At 49.9% G+C, this 19,664-nt stretch overlaps 1 protein-coding gene across 1 annotated transcript in view; it reads left to right on the top strand.

Annotated features, from left to right (window-relative positions):
* The first annotated feature begins 6,940 nt into the window (after window positions 1–6,940).
* Rnf165 (ring finger protein 165) overlaps window positions 6,941–19,664 on the top strand; it is a 107,568-nt gene continuing 94,844 nt past the window's right edge. The window contains exon 1 of the mRNA XM_028871975.2: window positions 6,941–7,066. Coding sequence (XP_028727808.1) covers window positions 7,006–7,066 — 61 coding nt within the window. The 5' untranslated portion in view covers window positions 6,941–7,005. The remainder of the gene's footprint in view (window positions 7,067–19,664) is intronic.

The raw sequence follows: 19,664 nt of genomic DNA, 5'->3' as shown, positions 1-19,664 counted from the left end.
TGTGAAGACACCGGTAAGCCACCAGCCACATGGCAAGGTATAGATTTATGGAAATGGATTAATTTAAGCTATAAGAACAGTTAGCAAGAAGCCTGCCACGGCCATACAGTTTGTATGCAATATAAGTCTCTGTGTTTACTTGGTTGGGTCTGAGCGGCTGTGGGATTGGCAGGTGACAAAGATTTGCACTGACTGTGGGCAAGGCAGGAAAACTCTAGCTACACAAACACATGCACACATACACACACACAAACACATAGAGACACACAGAGACTCACACACAGACGCACACACAGACACACCCTCACACATACACACACATGCACACACACATACACACAGACATACATACACACACATACATACACAGACACACGCGTACACACACAGACACAGATACACACACACAGGCACACAGACACAAACACATGCACACATACACAGACACATAGAGGCACACACAGACTCACACACACACAGACACACCCTCACACATACACACACATGCACACACACGTACACGTAGACACAACACACACATACATACACAGACACACACACACAGAGAGACACAGATACACACACACAGGCACACAGACACAAATACATGCACACATACACACACACAGACACATAGAGACACACACAGACTCACACAGACACACCCTCACACATACACACACATGCACACACACATACACACAGACACACCTACACACACATACATACACAGACACACGCACACACACAGACACAGATACACACACACACACACACACACACACACACACACACACACACACACCATCATATTTCCTTGGCCCTCTGCGTAAGCTATAGCCACCAGCACGCAGGTGCCCCTTGCCTCCACTGTAGGACATGGTCTGAGCAGCTGAAGGAGCTGAGACCTGAGGAGCAGAGCCACCACACAGTGCTATCTGATCAGTGGGCCGACCTAATCCCATCAGCAGCAAGAGCCACAAAGATGGTTGCCAGCTATTTTGTTTTGCTTTCTTTTACTTTTGAAAATAATTCAAAGATAAATGTAGGAAAAACACATAATGGACCTTCACGCATTTTCCCAATTACTAACTCAGAGCCTGTCTGTGAGAGTATGTTTTCATTTATGTGCATGTATCCTTCTTCTGCAGAGCAACAAGAGCCTTCTAGACCAGTGGTTCTCAAACTGTGGGTCTCAACCCTTTTGACAAACCTCTATCTCCAAAAAAAAAAAAAAAAATTATATTACGATTTGGAACAGTAGTAAAACTATAATTACGAAGTAGCAATGAAATAACTTTATGGCGGGGGTCATCACTGCATGCGGAACTTAGTTAAAGGGTCACAGCCTTAGGGAGGTTGAGAACCACTGCTCGAGATAGTTTCCCATCACCAAGTGAGGGAAAGGTTGTTTGTGTGGACGCCATCATCATGCCACCACCTCTTCGAAAACAAAGCGATCCTTAGCATCCCAAAGACCAGCTATTGCTTTTCTCAAATTGCCCTATGCCAGTTTGTCTCTTTGAGTTACATGTCACAAAAGCCTAGATACAACACTTGGATGACTGATCCTTTGTGCCTCTGCAGGCTCCCCCTAAGTCACCCTGATTCTTCTGATAATTTATTTTTGACAGAAATGGTTGGTGTGTCCTGTTGAGTCTTTGGCCTGGACATTGCTGATTGCATCCCCAAAGCATTTTCATTCCATTTCCTATTGATTGATATTCTCTGGAGGTTTTGATCCCGTTCTGGCGACACTTTCCCATTGCCTTTCTTTTGCTGGTAATGGCAGTCATTGGAGGTAACCACCTGGAATTACAATGCCATGTGGGTAGAGTATAAATTTCTTAATTACTTCTTATTAAATCCATATCTTAGCATAGTACAGTCAGATAGGAAAGGTCAGGCTTCTGCTTGGTTCCTTCCCTTTATTTAACCAGTTTCTAGCATCTCTCCAAAACGAGCGTTATCCTCTGAGAAAGCCCCCGCACATCATCTCGGGGTTTCTGATGTCATGCCACTCCACTGCTAGGGGTTGAGGATCTTCAGTGTCTTAACTGGGCAGCCAGGGGCTGAGATCATTTCCCTGTGGCACTGGAGATGGGTGGGCACTGGAGACCTGGGGACTGGGCTAGAGCCCAACTATTTCATTCTGCTTGAGCTCTGCTGTGACTGCATGGCGGGGGTAGAAATACACAGTCCAATCATGTCTGCTCTTACGTGTACCTCAACCCAGGATTGCCTTCCTTCCTCTTCTCTCTCTAGCACCTTCTTTTTCTTTCTTTGACTTTCCTTCTGAGCCCTATCCCCAGGGTCAAACCAAGTTTCTCGGCCTGTTCCTGATGGGTCTTCATCCCAGCCTGACCCACTAAGAGGGTTTCTTGATTACTCAAGCCCACCTCACTCTCAGCCTGGACTGTGTGGGAGGCTCTTCTTGATCACTGACTTTCTTCTGTTCACGGCCTGACCCTCGGGAGTTGAGCCTCTTTCTGCAGCAGACTGCCTCTAGACTCCCTATTATGCTCAATACAGAGCTACAGGGCCGCTAGTCACAGGGGGAGTGTTCACTCGGAGAAACACCACTGTTTTGCACAGACTTTGATACCAGCCCAGTGTGGAGACGAGTAGGAGTTTTATCATTAGGTGTGGACATTTTTATATCTACTTGACTACTGTGGTGGATGGTTTTCATCTGTGGATTCAAGGGCAATGATTGTTCATAGCTTGGATCAGTGCTGGGCTCTGCATTAGCTTTGCATTGCTGTGAAGAATACTTGAGAAAACCAACCGCAGATCAGTCCTGGTTCCTTACTTCAGAGGTTTCGGTATGTGAACATCTTGGTGATGAGTGTGGAGTTACAGTAGAGTAGGGATCATCTCACAGTATCCGGAAAGCAAAGTGAGAGGAAGGGACCGGGGACAAGGTTCACCCCTTGACACTGACTAGCTCCTCCAGCTAGGCCCCTCCTCTTAATAGTCCGCACAGCTACGGATAATCTATTGATGAGGGAAATGCCCTTATTCAATTACCTCTCAGTAGTTCCACCAGCTGAAGACCAGACCTCAACACACGAGCCACTGGGAATATTTTGTATCCAAACCAAACAGGCTCCGAGGCTGTTCTCAAAACAGATGCTCCAGGCTCCAGAAACATGTCGAGCTGGAGAAATTTTTCTGTGGGTGGCCACAGCGGAGCCAGAAGAAAGGACTCAAAGTGTGGGTCTGGGACCAAAGATAGCGTTGACTCTGTTCAGTCTTTGCTTTCTCTTTTCTAAGTTAATTGATTAATTGTATGTGCATGAGTGTGCACATTGCTTGCACGTGTGTCTGTGTGCCACATGCATGCCCGGTGCCTGCAGAGGCCAGAAGAGGGCATTAGATGTTTGTGAGCTGCCATGTGAGTTCTGGGAATCAAATCCGGGTCCTCTGGAAAAGCAGCGCATGCTCTTAACCCAAGCCTCTCTCCAACCTTCATTTCTTTGTTTTTGCTGTTGTGGGGTTTGGCTTTAGGACCACAGGCATGTTAGGGAGGGGTTTGCGGTTGGGCTGTGCCCCCTTCCCTAACACTGTTAACTCTGGAGGATCACATTTTCCCGTTTAGGTCAGGAAGTACAAAGGGGCCTTCACTGTTTGTTTGTGTACCTGTTGCAACGCCCATGCTAAACCTGCAAGCAAGCAGTGCATGATTTGGGGCACTGAACAGAAAGAACACGCGAAGAAGCCACCACCTTTCCTTAAGGAACAGAAAATTTCTACAAAACTTTTTCATATTGGAAATACGCTTTATTGTACTTTTAATAGATTTTAACTAATGGGAGGGAGAGTTGAAAATACTTACCTCAACATTATGGGTTTAAAAGAGAAAGAGAAATGAGAGTAATTCCAGACTATCTCTAAGGAGATATGGGTTCTAGTTCTAACTCAGCCAGAAATGATGGTGACGTTGTTCATACTCTGTCTTTGAACCTGTTTCCTTATCTATAAAGCATATGCAGGACCAGATAACAGCCATGTTTCATTCTTGTATTCAATATTGCATCCATGCTTTTATATTTCCATGTATTATTGACAGACATGATAGCTATTTTCTCGGTTGTTCCTCATGACAAACCCATGGCAACACAGAGGTGGGGCAGGGGATATTGTGCCCATTTAGGCAGCTGGGTATGTTGAGGCTGAGGAATATTTGATGCTGGGTCAAGGCTTGATTAAAATCGAAACTCTTCCTCCTACTCCACAATAGTTCCTTCTCGGCAGAAGGCAAGTGTCTGTGGTGGATGCTGATATAATGAAGCAGGGGCATCTGTCTGTCAGGTTTCTTTGATGTCTGAATGAGTACAAAGCGTGGAATTATTAGGCTTGATGATTGCTGCTCTGTCGCTGACTACTTTTGTCTGCTGGAGGCTCTGTTTTGTGGTTGGCACTGAATGCATTAACTAGGCAATCATAAGTAGTAACTGGAAGGAAGAAGGTGACGGGCCGGGAGAGAAGGACGGGTTGGAGAAAAAGCAAATGGCCGGATGAGCCAGGTCCTGTCTGTGTAGTCTCCTAGCACCAACACGCTTGCTCGTATTAATTCTAGCACAAAGCTGCTATCCTCACCCCATTTTCCAGATGGTGAAATCAAGACCTAGAAGGTTGCAAATTTGTTCAGCTATTAAGTGTCAGAGCCAGATCGGGAAGCCAGGCAATCTGGTTTCCGAGTTTGCGCCCTTAGCACACTGATGCCAAGATTGAATTGAATAGCAAGAAACCCTTGTGAGCTGCTGTAATAGAACATAAGATTTAAAAAAAAAAAACAAAAAACCAAAAAAACGCCTACTTGAGGCTAGCAACCTGACATTGGAACGAACATAATGCATTTTGTTGTAGCACTGACAAAGGGGTTTGATTTTTTTTTTAATGCAGTATGTGGCAAAATATAAAACTTTCCATTCTAGGACTAAGGAATGCAGAAGTTCACTCTAAGCTTATAGTTCAACCAATGCAGTCCTACAATAATGGAAGATCGGGGACGAATCAGTAGCTTCAAGTAACTCATGCCTAAGGGCAGGAGAATGAGCCATGTGTTAAAGTGTAAAAAGCATGTAGACTGTGACAATTCTGGTAACACTCCCACATGCACATGATAGGCAGGGCTTGGGAGAGGACAGGAAGAAATTCCAGTAGTTAGGTGTTGGTCCAGATCCTTGCTCTTTGACTTTTTTAGTGATGGCATGTTTGGTAGATAACAGCCGGAAAGAGCTGCTGGCCGACTCGGTTGAGGTGATTATCTGAGGGCAAGGCGTGGGGCTTTGCTAGGTCTCCCTGGCTGCCTTCATCCTGGAGCTCGCTGGAGCTCGCCCATCTCAGAAGTGCCAGAGGACATTTTCCTGGAGTTCTTGCAACTGCTACCCCAGCTCCTACTCCTCTCCAGGGCATCTCCCAGCAAGCACTCCGCAGCGCATCTCCCATCTCTACAGCAATGAGGCTCATTGGGGATTTTCTCTTTGCAGCCCTGAGGAGCATCCTGGGTTTGGGGGGTTGGGTTCTCAGTGTCATAAGTACTGCACAGCATAGATGGATGTCCTGAGTGGGGTGAGATTCCGTCCACCTTCCTCTGTGGTCTTTGCCAGCTAGTCCATACTACATTAATTAATTAAGTAGCCACTGGGTTTCGAAAAGAAGCCTGGTGTAGATGTCCTGTCTTGCCAGCAGGTGAGTGTCCTCTGGCCTTGGTACGAACCGGAAGCCTTCTTTCAGTGTGTTCATACTAAGTAGGCCGAATATGCCTGGAGATAGTCTGGGCTGTCTACTGAGAACAGAGCTTCAGAAGGTGCTTTGGTCTCTAAGTATCTCGCTGGCTGGCCAAGGGTCACACATGACATGGAAGCTGGGCTTCCACGTGCGAATCGGCACCTATTTGCCTGTGCATGTGGAAGTGGGCGTGCCTATGAAATGGCTGGACATGCCAGTGGCAGAGCAGAGGTGAAAGGTGGAGAAGGGGACTTGGGTTTCTGGACAACGTGTCACTGTCCTGATGGTGCGCACATCTCAGGGAATGTGTGGTTCTCAATTAAGCAAATTTTGGGTAGCTTTGTGCTCTGCAAGAGCAAGACCGCGGTGTGTCGGGCAGAGAGAGAGAGCATGGAGTATGCCGTCTTACCCGCGTCTGCATTCTGTGACCCGGTCTGTGTGTCTTTGGGAATGCGTTTTCGGCACGCATCTTGCTTAACAAGGCGTTTGTTCGTTGTTGTGTGCAAGTCAGTCTGTGCGGCAGTGCCCAGGTCCTGTTTGCGGCTGCTTGCTGGCTTTCCAGCTTCACTTGCGCCTGCAGTCAGGCTCTGCACGTGCGCCAGCCTCTGTGCGCACGTCCCCGAGTGACCCGTGTGCGGTGCCCAGGGACCTCTGGGTCGTGTGCACTCGCTGCCTGTCGCTGCGCTGACGAACGCTCCTCCACATGTCCGGGAGCACGTCTCCCGTCGTGTGCACGCTCCGTGTGCACGCCACCCGCTTGTGTGTGTGTGTGTGTGTGTGTGTGTGTGTGTGTGTGTGTGTGTGTGTGTGTGTGTGCAGGGCGCCGCGCGCTGCGGCCGGAGGACCGCGCCAGGCTCCACGCGCCCCGCGGCCGTCCCCCCCTCCCCCCGCGCGCACCGCAGCGGGCCCCGCGATTGGCCGCCCGCTCCTCTAGCCGTCACCTCCTCCCCGCCCCGCGCGCCCGCGGTCCCCGCTGTCCCCCGCGGTTCCGGCGAGGCCGCGCCGCGCTGCGCTCCGCTCCCATTGGCTGCGCGCGCCTTTGTGTGGCGGCAGCTGCGGCCCCAGCGCCTTTGAATGTCGAGAGGGCCGGGAAGGGAGCCTTTCCATGGGCCATCTGTCTCCCCGCCAGCCGCCGCCCCGCCGCCTGCGCCCCGCGCTCCGCCTCCCGCCCCGGCGGCTCCCGCAGCCCCGCCGCCCGCGCCCCGGAGCCGCGCCACAAAGGGCCCGCGCGCAGCCGCCGCCGCCGCCGCCGCCGCGCGAGGAGCCAGGATGGTCCTGGTCCACGTCGGCTATCTCGTGCTTCCAGTGTTTGGCTCTGTGCGAAACAGAGGTATCGCTTTTTCCTTTCGGGGTCTGCTTCCTTCCGAGCGCGGATCGCCGCAGGCACCGGGCGGGGGCGGGGCGGGCGCGGCGGGCGGGGGCGCAGGCACAGCCGCGGGCGAGGCGAGCGGTGCTGCTTCCCACCCCCTTCTGGGGAGACCCCCGAGTGTGGGATGGCACCCTCACGGGAGCTTTTGTACTGAAGTTAGGATTTGGTGAATTTGGGTCCCTTTCTCCCCAGCCCCATATTTTTTTTTAAATCATTATTTGCGGCGGACGTGGTTCCTCCAAATCACAGCCCCCTTCCCCTACCTAGCCCTGTGTGACCGAAAGGAGATGCATGCCGTGTGTGTGTGTGTGTGTGTGTGTGTGTGTGTGTGTGAGAGAGAGAGAGAGAGAGAGAGAGAGAGAGAGAGAGAGAGAGAGAGAGAGAGAGAGAGAGAGAGAGAGAGGTGGTGGTAGATTTAATTTTCCGTCCTTTTTTTTTTTAAGGCATTTTTTTTTTTTTTTTTTTTTTTTTTTTTTTTTCATTTTGGGGGCCATAAGGCCAATGGCCGGTGAGCTGGGATCTGAGTATCAGCCCCATCCCATGCTCCGACCTTTTCCCTCTCATGGGTACTTGTACCTTCGTTTCCCTTCCTTTTCTCTCATTTAATCCTTTTTGTTTTATTGCCCTTATTCTGTGGCCCTGCACACCTCCCTCCCCGCAACTGTCTTTGTATGACAGTTGCAGTTACAGGTTCAAAATGCTTGTATGTATGCGTGTGCATGTGTATGCATGTATACGTGTGTGCGCGCGCGCGCGTGCTTTCGAGCTTCGGAAATCAGATGTGCGCTGCCTTGCACCCCTGGGCCCGTCCGGAGCGGGTTGTCTGGTTCTTGGGTGTTGAGCTGTGCGTGAGAATGAGGTGGGAAGCTGCCCCCACGCCAGGCCTTTGCCCGGGGCAGGGGTTGACCAAGCAGCAGGCTGGCGATGTCTTTGTTTTTAACTGTGGTATATGGGGTGTGTTTGCACGGTCCCCCTTCCCCACGTCCCTTTTTCCTTATGTTCCCCTGCAACAATAGCTTGGGTTCCCCCTTTCTTCCCCCCCACTCCACATTTCTTCCATTTTCTTTTAATCAAAAATTCCCACCTCCCAAAGCAAATCTGAGATACATCAAATCATTTTTTTTTCCTTCTTTTTGTATTCTGCCTCTGGACTCACATTTCTCTTGGAAATGTTTCTTCTCTCCCACTCCACGTCTGCTTAAATCCCTACTGGCTAAGCACCCCCTCCCTTTACAAGAATGATGTCTTCCCTTCGCTGACCCCCTCTGGTCTTCCGAGTCAGAGCGGGGGATGGGGTCGCAGAGCCAGCGCTTTAGTGCGCCCCAGGGGCTAGACTGCACCAGGCTAGGAAAGCCCAGCCCTCCTTCAGGCAAACTATCCCCAACCCCGCGCCTCTCCCCAAAAACCCAAAGGCAAGATTGGCCCCTTAGGCCCGTTTGAACTGCAGGGTTTTTTTTTTTTTGTGTGTGATGATAGAGTGATGACATTCTGCATTTATCAAATCTTTTTTTTTTCTTCATTGTGTAGCTCAGTGAATGGTCAACTCGCTGCTGTGTGCGCTGTGACCCTTCTGCCTCTGCATTTAGCTGTATTGTGACACCCTCTTAACCATTTCCTGTCTCCATCCGAGGAAGGCATTGCTATTTAAGCGGCAGTATCCCCTATCTCAGGCCAGCGTGGTGGGGGGTGGGGGGAGAGGAGGTCAGACTAGATCATGAAATGCCACCCCCTCCCCAATACACAATTATCTTTTATTACTTGGCATTTCCTCTTAAAACGGGTGTGGAACATTACACTAGGCAGAAATTCAAAAATGATTAAGAAGGGTGTTGAGCCTGAAAGTATAATTATCCTGATTAAATCATTATCATCCTCATTAATACCACCAATCTCTAAATACCATTGCAGCATGCTGGTTCCATGTTTTGAAATTCAAATTGTTCAGCTGCCTTTAAAATTTATTTTTAATAACCCTCCCCTCCACCAACAAAGATCCAACAAAACCAATTCTGCCTGTCAGAATTGCGATGGCAAACTTTCACAGTAAACACACCCACAGGAAATTTCAGGGTCTGAGGGGTGAGTTGGGCTGTGGGTGAAATTTAGCACAATGTGCTAAGGACACATGACCTTCCGATAGAGGATACTAATGCTTAATTCAAAGGTCCTAAACCACAATTTTCTTGTAAAACTATTAGACAGTCTGCTAGCTTAAGCCTGTTCTTTTTAGTTTCCTTTGTAGTAGCGTAGGATGTAGGCCATTTCAGAACAGATATAGAGAAATAACCATTTTTGTATCTTCATCTTGTTTAGCCGAGTACATTGCACTGTAAATCCCTGTTAAGTGGATTCCTTTTGCCTTGGCTTGGAGGCTGTAGCAGCCCATTTTCCACTTGTCTGGGTGACCATCAGCTGGCCTCCTGGCAGCACCCAGGCATAACATTTAGTTGGAGGCAAAATTTATTAAATCTATATTAAAAAGAAAATCTTATGATGAAATGGCAGTTGCTGCTATTTAAGCCTCTGAAAAATTGGTGCACCGCGGTCCCTGGCTGAAGGGGAGCTGGCTCTGGCCATAGGGTCCTAACTGTTTAATTGTACAATGTCAAGAGCATCTTTGGACATCTGCCCTGGCCCTCAGGGCTGCCCCTTTAACAGCCGGCTCCCTTCTGCTGCCTGGCCAGCCAGACCTGCTTGAAAACGGAAACAAAACAGCAGCAGTCATGAAAGAATAAGGCGCCTACTTTGAGGGCCCTTCCAAAATAGTCACAAGCAGCCTCCCCAGAATGCCATTTGGCGATTTGAAAAGAAAAAGAAAATGCAAAACAAAACAAAATAACAAAAAAAAAATATATAAATAAACCTCAGCAAAATGGTTTTCCATTAAACAGGGGTAGCGTGTTCCGCTGTGCTGAATTACTTCCTGTTCTTATTTTGTGGGTAATTTTTTATGTATCGAATATCCTTTTGGTTGTGTATCTTTTCACCTTTTCTTGTACTAAAACTAAAGCATGATGTGTATTTTTTTACATCCCCCAGTTGACAATGTACAGCGCTCGGTTAGAGACGTTCCCCTGCTGAACCGTACTGTGGTCGTGTAGCCCGGCCATCTGCTCATTGTACGCTGCTTTTGTTCTGTCGCCCCTCCGAAGCATGGTGGGCCCAGCCTTTTCTTTTCCTTTTTTTTTTTTACTTTATTTTTTTCCTTTTTTTTTTTTTTGTATTGTGTGCATGATGACATTGTTACACACAGAATCCACTAATACTAATATACAATCTCAATAAAGAACTAGTTTTTCCTATATTAACCTAGTGTGCTTTTTCTCTTGCTGTTTCCCCATTTATTGTCGTATCCCGCTGTTTAGAACCTCCTTGCTTTTCTGTCCTCAACCTCACCCACCCACCACCCCCACCTCCCATTGTAAGGTTTGAGTGAATGCCTTTTCTTTTACTTTCCTTTTTTCCTTTCCTCTCTCTCTCACCCCTTTTTGTGGTATAGATATGGTGACTCTGAGCTCATGTCGCCCCTCTCTTAGGACAATAGGAGCCTGGGGCCATGGGAAGGGTCAGCTGTCCTCTCACACTGAAACAGCCCCACTGCATAGAGATCCTCTATCTTTGGCCACCTGGGTACTCAATACCCTCCACTTTTCATCTTAGTGTCCGAGCTGCAAGGCGTTGGAAAGAAAGGAGAATTCACACTGAGGTTGAGAAAAGGGATACTGTACTTAACTAGCAATCTTGTAGTATCGACTCACCTGAAAAAAAAAAACCATTTTGAGTTGCGTTTCAACTTTCCGTTCACTGTCTCATTGATTGACTGTCCTGATAAATCATGCTGGGGGTGACACGTGACGTGTAACTGATCCAAAGCACTACAGCATCCCTTTCTATGTGTATATTGAAATTCTTGAGATCTACAGTGTAAGTTTGTCCTTTGGATCCCGGGTAAGGAAAATGCTTGGGACGGAAGCCCCGGAGGCCCCCCCCATCCCCCCCGCCCCGTCCCAGGGATGGCAGCCCCACCTGGAACTGTAAGAATAAGAGTCAGTACTTTCTGTGGGCTGTGAGCCAGTTAAAGCTGATTATAGCCTGCTTGCCTGACAGCTGCTTCATCTGTGGCCCTAGGGCCTCTCTGGGGAGAAAGCAAACGAGATCTGGCCATTGTCTCAGAGTGTGCGCTCCTTGGAGTGGGGGTGGGGAGGTCAGGAGGGAAGTCGGGACCTGTGTCCAAACTGAACTGCAAGAACCCTTCGAAGTATCTTTACCCTCTTCCTATGACGGCTCTGAAAAAGCAACAGAAAAGTGTCTCCTCCCCCCACCCCTCAGCATTTGTCAGCTACATCTATTCAGTTTCGGCCCAGAACAAGCCTTGTTAAATGAGGCGTTTTAGACACCAGAGGAAATCAGTTGATTAAAGAAATTCATGGTTCCTTCAAGGGGTCATCATTTTGAAGCGGTTTCTCTTGGCGGATGTCCTAAGTCCTGGCTCGTCCAGGCCGTCTTCTGGGCGGGCCTCCGACGGTTCCCTCAGGGAGGATGGCCCGCCGCCCCACTGCTGCCTGACCACTGTGCTTCCTTGCCTTCTTTGTGGCCTCGTGAGACACTCCCCACCCCCAAGGGCTGCCCTCTTTGCTCTGGCCCTTTGTTCTTTTCTTCCCAGCCTGGGTGGAAAAGCTGGACTGATTTACTGTGACACACGGACACACACGGATGTTCTTGGCGGAGGCTTGTGCTATGATGTGTGCAAAAGGAGACATGTGGGTCCGTGAGGCCAGGCCCCGGAAGGTTTCCTGGTTTTTCTTTCCTTTATTTTCTTTATGGTTTATCTGGGACCTTAGTTTGGTAAAGCAAAATAACACTTCCATCCAACTTCAATAACAATCAAAACAAATTGGGTGACCATTCCCATTTCTCCCTAAAGATAGATCAATATTAATCAACTCTAATATTTTATTTTTTTCTAAGTTGATGTTCAGTATTTTCAGAATTCTCCAGCAGTACATTTCAAGGCTAGTTCTTCAATAGTCCAGAAGTAGTCCAGAATGCAATTGCCAAATGGCATTGTGCCTTAGCAATGTGTTGAGTCTGTACTGTACACGCCCCGGCCTATCAGAACTAAATATCTAACATATTTGGGAGAATTTTCCCCCAACTTTACAACCCAACAACTGTAAAGTCATTGCACACTGTCTTTCTTCTCTCAGCCTTCTGTCTGCTGTACGAACATTGATTCCAGGATTTTGCACAAGCTGCCTGTAAATGGACCAGGTAACCCACGGTCTCCGATAAGATGGAGTTATAGCTCCTGTTCCAGTTTTCTCTGGATTTCCCTCCTGACCAGCATTCGATAAGCCCCACTTAATTAATGAGTTTTCTTAAGTAGAAATTTCCCACACAACAGCAAATACAATTAAACCTTGCAGATGGGGGGAAGGGCCACTCAGACCACTGATGTTCTTTTATGCAGATGAGTGACAGCCTGGCGACCTCGTCTACACTTTTCTCACCTTCCTTTTCCCCCATGTCCTTTTTCTCTTTAAATAAGCGTCTTGGAGTTTCTCTTGGGAAGCTTGATGGCTTCCTAGGAGGGTGAAGCCACAGCTTTGGGCTATATCTGGTGTTAGGTGGAGTTTTCCTAGAGCTGGCCAGAAGACCATCAGCTCTTGAACCATGACTGTGGGTCTCTCAATTCTCCTGGACCACTGCTGCCCAGACATATGGGACACTTTAACATTAGTTTCCGTATGGCTGTAAATAGCTTTAAAAGATCCCCAGCTTAACATAGTGTGAAGCAAATCAGTGTCAGTTTCCGGTATGGTTTAGCCACAGAGGGCCTTCCTGCGGAGAGGCTCAGATTCAGGGTGATTGATGAAGTCCTTGCAATGCCTGTTCCTCATATGTTCACTCATTCATTCCTCCATTTGCTTACTTGTTCATTCATTTTAGTTAATGAATATTCATTAATTACCTTCCTGGACCAAATGCTGCACTAAGGGGGTGCTGAGGAGAGACCTCTTAAAACTTATGCTGCCTGAGACACTGGAGCAGAGGGCCCACATGGATGGCAGAGTGACCTCATTTGGAATAGTCTAGAACTTGAGTCCTGGCCTGGAAAGGGAATATAGGTGCCATTCTGAACACTGGATAATGACCATCCTAAAACCTGCCTCAGAGGGTGCGTTCAAACTCTTCAAAGGCACCTGGCTCACAGCAGGGGTCAAAGGCTGGGTAGACAGCTGCTCTCCTCTTCATAACCATAGGTATTGATTGTCCCAAGGATCAGAATCCCACAGTCAGAGACGGTGTTGGGGAGGGCTGTTGTGTGTACCTGGGAGGTGACATGCACACTGAAGTAGAGAGTACCAGGTGGGGTGGGAGACAAGAACAGGACATGCGTGTGGTATGTGCACATGGGTGGTGGTGGGGAGACCTATGGAGGATTGTTGCTTTCTGCAAGTGCATGGGTCATGGTCCTGTGTTTGAGCAAGTCTCCTGAAATCATAATGTTCAATTCAGGGCCACGTAGCACCAGGTCTATATATACACAACATCTGGAAGGGATTTTGAGGCCAGTTTCCGAGGCCTTTGGGACAGTTTGGACTTGCTTCTTTGTCCACTGAACTCTCAGGAGAAACAGAGAAGTCTCAGAGAAACTTCTTCTGGCACCTGTGACTGAGAGCTGAGACTAAGGGACTGAGGCCAGGGGGAGGCCATGGCAGCCTTCCAGTGGGATAGAGCCCCAGATTCCATGTCTAGGGAGTGAGAGGAAGGTTTACATCATGGGCCGTGCCATGAGGAGAAATGTCCAGGATCAAGTTGATGTGGAGGACCAAGGGACAGTAGGTCTTCGGTGTGCCTTGGACAGTGTAAGTTCACAAAGGCAAACAGAGATGAGGGGACCAGTCAGCTTTGGGGAACTGTGAGCCCAGCATTGGATAAACATGGAATTTGGCAGAGAGAAGGACACTGTGGCCATGCCTGGGACCAGAGACCTCTAGGATTTCTTGTGGTTTTAGTGGGAGGAGGCCACAAGCTTCAGTAGTGACAATTGCTCGTGCGGTCTTGATGCTCTCTCCACGTCTGGAGTCCCCTACTGGGTTGTTCACATGTATCTTCAGCCACTAGGCTCGCCCTGGGAGCTCCCTGACTCAAAACCTCAGCCTCTCTGCCAGCTGTGCCACTCTGTCCAGATGTTACAGTCTGAAGTTTTATTGTATTTCAACCCTTGAGCAAAGAGGCTCCAGGCATTTGAGTGCCAGGGCCCTAACTGGGTTGGTATACACACAGAGAGAGAGAGAGAGAGAGAGAGAGAGAGAGAGAGAGAGAGAGAGAGAGAGAGAGAGAGGGAGAGGGAGAGGGAGAGGGAGAGGGAGAGGGAGAGGGAGAGGGAGAGGGAGAGATTTATGATTTAAGAGAGAGGGGGGGACAGGGAGAGGGAGAGATGAAGAGAGTCACCTATACCCATGGGGAAGAAGAAGCTAGAAGGAACCAATCTTGGTGAACAAAGTTGGAGATCAAAGGCATGGGTGTGGCACACACCAAGAGGATGTGTGTGTGACACATGAGGTGTGATCTCAGGGTTGGTCCATTATCATCTCATTTCCTTCAGGTATGACCATAACCTGTGAGGAGGTAATTGAGGATCTGGAAGGAAATTGAGGCTCAAATTGCCGAAAGCCTTTGCCACCCTCTTCCTGTTAGCACAAGTGGCTGACCCAAGGCGACTGGCCACCCAGTCTCAGTCCCCTGAGTCTTCTGTAGTTTGTAGACTGTCAGGTAAGCCCAGGAAAGCAATCTTTGCTTGGCATTTGTATCTGGTGGGAACAACTCCAGAAAACCAGGGTCCATGTCCACATGGAGATGACTGAGCTAGGAGGAGGTTTAATGTTCTCAGCACTGAGCCGGTGACCCCACAAGGGAACTCTGAAATACAAGGTTAGAATGCCCGGGGGACAAGTGTTCCCATGTCTCCAGCTGGGAGCTGTGTCCTGGGATGGTAAGTTCTTTACCTGTAGATGCTTACTCAGAGGCGGCCGCCTGAGGTCTGGGAGGTACAGCCTGTGTCCTGATTTCCGCAGATAGAACAGCGGTGCCTCTCATGCTGTGAGTCCATGTTGCCGTCTTTCTGAGATTACCTTGATGACTTCACAGATGACGTGCACTACATCACAGAGATGACAGAAACCCATCCTGGAAGGTTTAGAAAGTCAAGTGAGGGCATTCTTCCTGGTGTGTTCCAGTGAACATATGCATACGATGCCTTGCCTACCACATTCACCCTGGTGTGATCCAGTGAGCACACACATAAGATGCCTCCCACATTCACCCTGGTGTGATCCAGTGAGCACACACATGAGATACCTTCCACATTCACCCTGGTGTGATCCAGTGAGCACACACATGAGATACCTTCTACATTCACCCTGGTGTGATCCAGTGAGCACACACATGAGATGCCTTCTACATTCACCCTGGTGTGATCCATTGAGCACATACATGAGATACCTTCCACATTCGCCCTGGTGTGATCCGGTGAGCACATACATGAGATGCCTTCCACATTTGCCCTGGTGTGATCCAGTGAGTGCATGCATGAGATGCCTTCCACATTCACCCTGGTGTGATCCAGTGAGCACATAGGTAAGATGCTTATGCTTCCCACATTTGTCCTGATGTGATCCAGTGAGTGCATGCATGAGATGCCTTCCATATTTGCCCTGGCTTGATCCAGTGAGCACACACATGAGATACCTTCCCTATTTCTGCATATGCACTTGGTGTGTGCTTGTAGAGTTGGGATATAAACAACTTATGTTTTCAGTACTGGAGATGGAATCAGGGCCTCATGTATGCTAGGCAAGTGCTCTACCACTGAGGCACATCCCAGCTCCCCCCCACCCCCCTTTAAGTTTTTAGAGTCTTCCCAAGTTGTCTCTCGACTGGCCTCAAACTTCTTGCCTCAGAGTGCTGAGTGGCTGGGATTACAGGCCTTCCACACTAGGCCCAGCTACTGTCTCCGTTTTTATTTCACATGACATGAGAAGTTTCACAGTGTGCTGTTCTCACAGGCCGGGTAACATTTCACTCGAGACGTTCCTGGTGAGCTAGGAGTGAGGTGGATTGCAGGCCTCTCTGGGCCACGGGTTATTGTGGTGGTTCCTGCCCTCTACCAGGTCCTTCCACCGACCGACCGACTGACAGGCTCAGGGAGGGTACAGGGGAGGGGCTAGAGAAGAAATGCAGCTGAGATAATGTCACCAACAGCTCAGGGTCCCGTCCTTCTCCTGCCAGGAGCTTCCATATTGGTCTTGAGCGAGTCTGTCTTCCCCTCCGTTCGGGGACCCTGCTCATCAGATGGCGACTCTGTAGTTTGTACTTTCTGGGGTTTGTCACATGGAAGCATGCAGAGAAGCCAGCCAAAGGCAAGAGTAATAATAAAGACCCTGGCAGAGCTCAGTGGAAGTGGCCTGGCTTCCAACCCTCTCTGTCACTAACCGCCCTACGAGGCTGGCCAAAGCCAGGGCTCTCTGACTTCACTTCCTGTCTGCCAAGGAGAGAATCGGCCTAATTACCCTTCCTGCTCTAAAAAACCCCATGATTTCCTCTTGGTGTGAACTCGCACTTCCTCTGGCCCTTTTGCCTTTTCTCTGGGAGGCAGCCACTCGTGCCTCGGTGCCTGGTGGGTGCCTGGTGGGCGAGCGCCCTGCTGAAGGCAGGTTACCTGGTGCTGTAAGCAGGGAAGGATCAGTGCTGGGCAGGAGGAGACTTTCCTTGAAACATGAATGAGGTATGCTGCCTTGGACTGGGTAGCTAGCCCCTCATCCCGAAAGGGATGGTGACATCACTTACGTGGTAGCTTGGGCACGGCAATGCCAACGTGTGCTTCCTAGCCCTTAGGCCTGGCCTCCCCAGCCCAGGAGAGGAAGTGTAAGAGATGAGGTGGAGGAGCAGGCTGGCTTGGCTAGCACCTGTCTCAAGGATGGGAGAAACCTGGGCATCTGCCCCTTCTCTCCCTCCCCTCTGATGTGGGAGCTGAGGGGGGAGGTGCCTTGCTCTCTGTCTCTCCAGACAGCTTAAGTTGCTCTAGCTTTCCTCCTCAGCTGCCAGAATCCCTTTTTGCCCCCTTCTTCGGAGCTCAGGGCCCCCTCTGGGCTGCCTGCCTTTCTGCCCCCACCCCCCACCCCCCATCCTGACTCAGAGCAACAGCTTCTGTGCCTGAGCTCTGTGGGAACGGATGGATGAATGTGACCATTCCCACTCTGGACTGTCCTGCCTTAGCCAAAAGATGCTCTTCCACAAGACCTCAGCCTGCTTGGCAAGGCTCATTCCCTGGAGTGAAAAGCCACAAGGCCTCCCAGCACCTAACTCTTCACCACCGAGGCCTTGGCCTCCTGACCAGAGCTGAAGATCCTGTTCCACAGAAAGGGGAGAGAGATGGGAAGACAGGCCCAGGCATCTCTTCTCACAGCTTCCTGCACCACTGTCCCCCCCGGCAACCCAAAATGTACCTAGCTTCTGCCAGGAGAGGGTGACCTCGGAGGTGGCTGGTCAGGGCTCAATTCTGGTCCAGTGTTCACCAGAGGCCCCCATCTTGGATGCCAGAGTGAGCAAGCCACAGCCTTGGCCTCACCTTGTGGGCAGAGGAAGAAGTCAGGCCAGGTCAGGAGGGGGGCCACCCCAGCGCTGTGAGGGATGCTCCAGTTGCTCCAGCGCGGGGTGTCGCCTGCCGCAGAGCCTCAGGGGACTGACAGCAAGACTCATGCAAGGATGAAGCTGTGACGTGGGTGAGCACAGGCCTGTGGCCTGGAGGGGGAGGTTCTCAGCTTGGTCATGCCCGGCAAGTGAGGGCAGATAGAAGAGGCGGAAACAAAGCGTGAGTGCTGGCCTGGGGTGGCATTTCTTCTGGAGGGTCCCTGTGCCTTCCCAGAGAGATGTGGGAGAAAGCAAAAGCAGGAAGGGGAGGCAAGAGGGGTGGCAGAGGCTGGCTCCATTGTACTTCCCCAGGCCCTCCTAAGCAGGGGTCTTTATCAGTCCCATGTATTCCAGGTCTGTGCTCTGAGAGTGCCCCCTGGCAAGTGGGTGTCCTTTCTCACGTCACCTCTAGACTGCAGGGAAACTAGCTATGTGCTTGGAAGATCCCAGGACTCTGAGTCTGGGGCCAGAAAAGGGCCGGAATTAAGGTGAGGCAAACTGCAGTTTCCAGCCTTTACTCAAGTTGTAGAAAAAGTGATTTTTAGATAAATTAAGCAAGGGATCCTGCTTGACATGAACTTGAGGGAAAAGCCAGAACATTGTGATGTACCCAGTCTAGGCCATGTCCTGATTGTGGGGTTGCCTCACACCTTCTGAATGTGAGCGCTTCAGGGGCAGGTGAGGAATACTTGGCTGGCCCAAGGCCTCATCTTCCCTGTGCTGGAAGTGTCCAGTGGCTGGAGTTGGGACTTTGTTCTCCCAAGTCCCCGGAAGGATGGGAGCCAGGCCTTTTGACTCTGATGGCCCCTGGGCTCTTGGGCGTTGACCTAAGGCCAGGTAGAAGTGTCATGGGTCCCCCTACCTCCAGGTGCGGCAGTTAAGGGTGGCTTTATGGATGTGCCTGAGTGAGTCTTGAAGACACCAGGGATGTAACTGGGCAAAGGGGGCGAGAGATTGGGGATGAGCTCGTGGTTGGGGCCTGAGAGAGGCCTCCTGAGGAGACACCGAGCTGGCGCCGTCCCTGGTGCACCGAGAGAGATATCTTAAGGACTCTTTTCTTCTTATTGTGGTAAAATACATATTGCATAAAATTTGCCTTTTAAATCAGTGGTATTACATATACCCACACAGTGTTTTGCGGCCACCACTGTCTGCTATTTTCAAACCTTTCTCCAATCATTTCCAACTAAGGTGTCCTTAGTTTTCCCCAGTTCCCAGGGATCTGTTCCCAGGTAGGGCTGGGGCTGCAGTTGCTGAGTGTCTTTCAGAAAGGAATGGGGTGGTGGTGGTGTGTGTGTGTGGGGGGGGAGTAGGGATAGGGAAAGAGAAGAAGAGAAGAACACACACACACACACACACACACACACACACACACACACACCACATACACACAGATAGCAAAGAATGTCTAGCTTTTGCCCTCAGGCAATCTGGCTTACTACCGACCAGTTGGGTGATTTGTTCTTCTCTGAACCTCAATATCCTCTTCTGCAAAGATGGAGTAGAGTTGATTTAATACCAGCAACTTCAGAAGATGATAGGAGCCATTTATGATGCATATGGAGTGTGAGGTCTGCAAAGTCCTGGAAGTACTTAGCAAAAAAAAAGATGGTCTTTCCTGAGCCCTACCCATGTGCTCCCTCCCTTTCAGCAAGCACTCCCTGCCTGTCCAGGTTGGAAACAGTCCTGAGGGTGCGGAGAGTACATATGGGCTCTGGGCAGACGGGAGAGGGCCGGGTATGTTGCATGTAACTTAGTTGTCTAAGCAGTTCCTGAGCCTCCATTTGGGGTTGTGGGTAGCAGAGACACAGATGACCTCTGGCCACAGCCTCCTTGGGGACATCTGACCACTCCTGAATGGGTA

The sequence above is a fragment of the Peromyscus leucopus genome, chromosome 19, assembly GCF_004664715.2.
Source record: "Peromyscus leucopus breed LL Stock chromosome 19, UCI_PerLeu_2.1, whole genome shotgun sequence".
In the NCBI taxonomy this organism is placed as follows: domain Eukaryota; kingdom Metazoa; phylum Chordata; class Mammalia; order Rodentia; family Cricetidae; genus Peromyscus; species Peromyscus leucopus.
The sequence above is the reverse complement of the archived record's forward strand: the minus strand, read 5'-3'. Positions and strand labels throughout refer to the sequence as shown.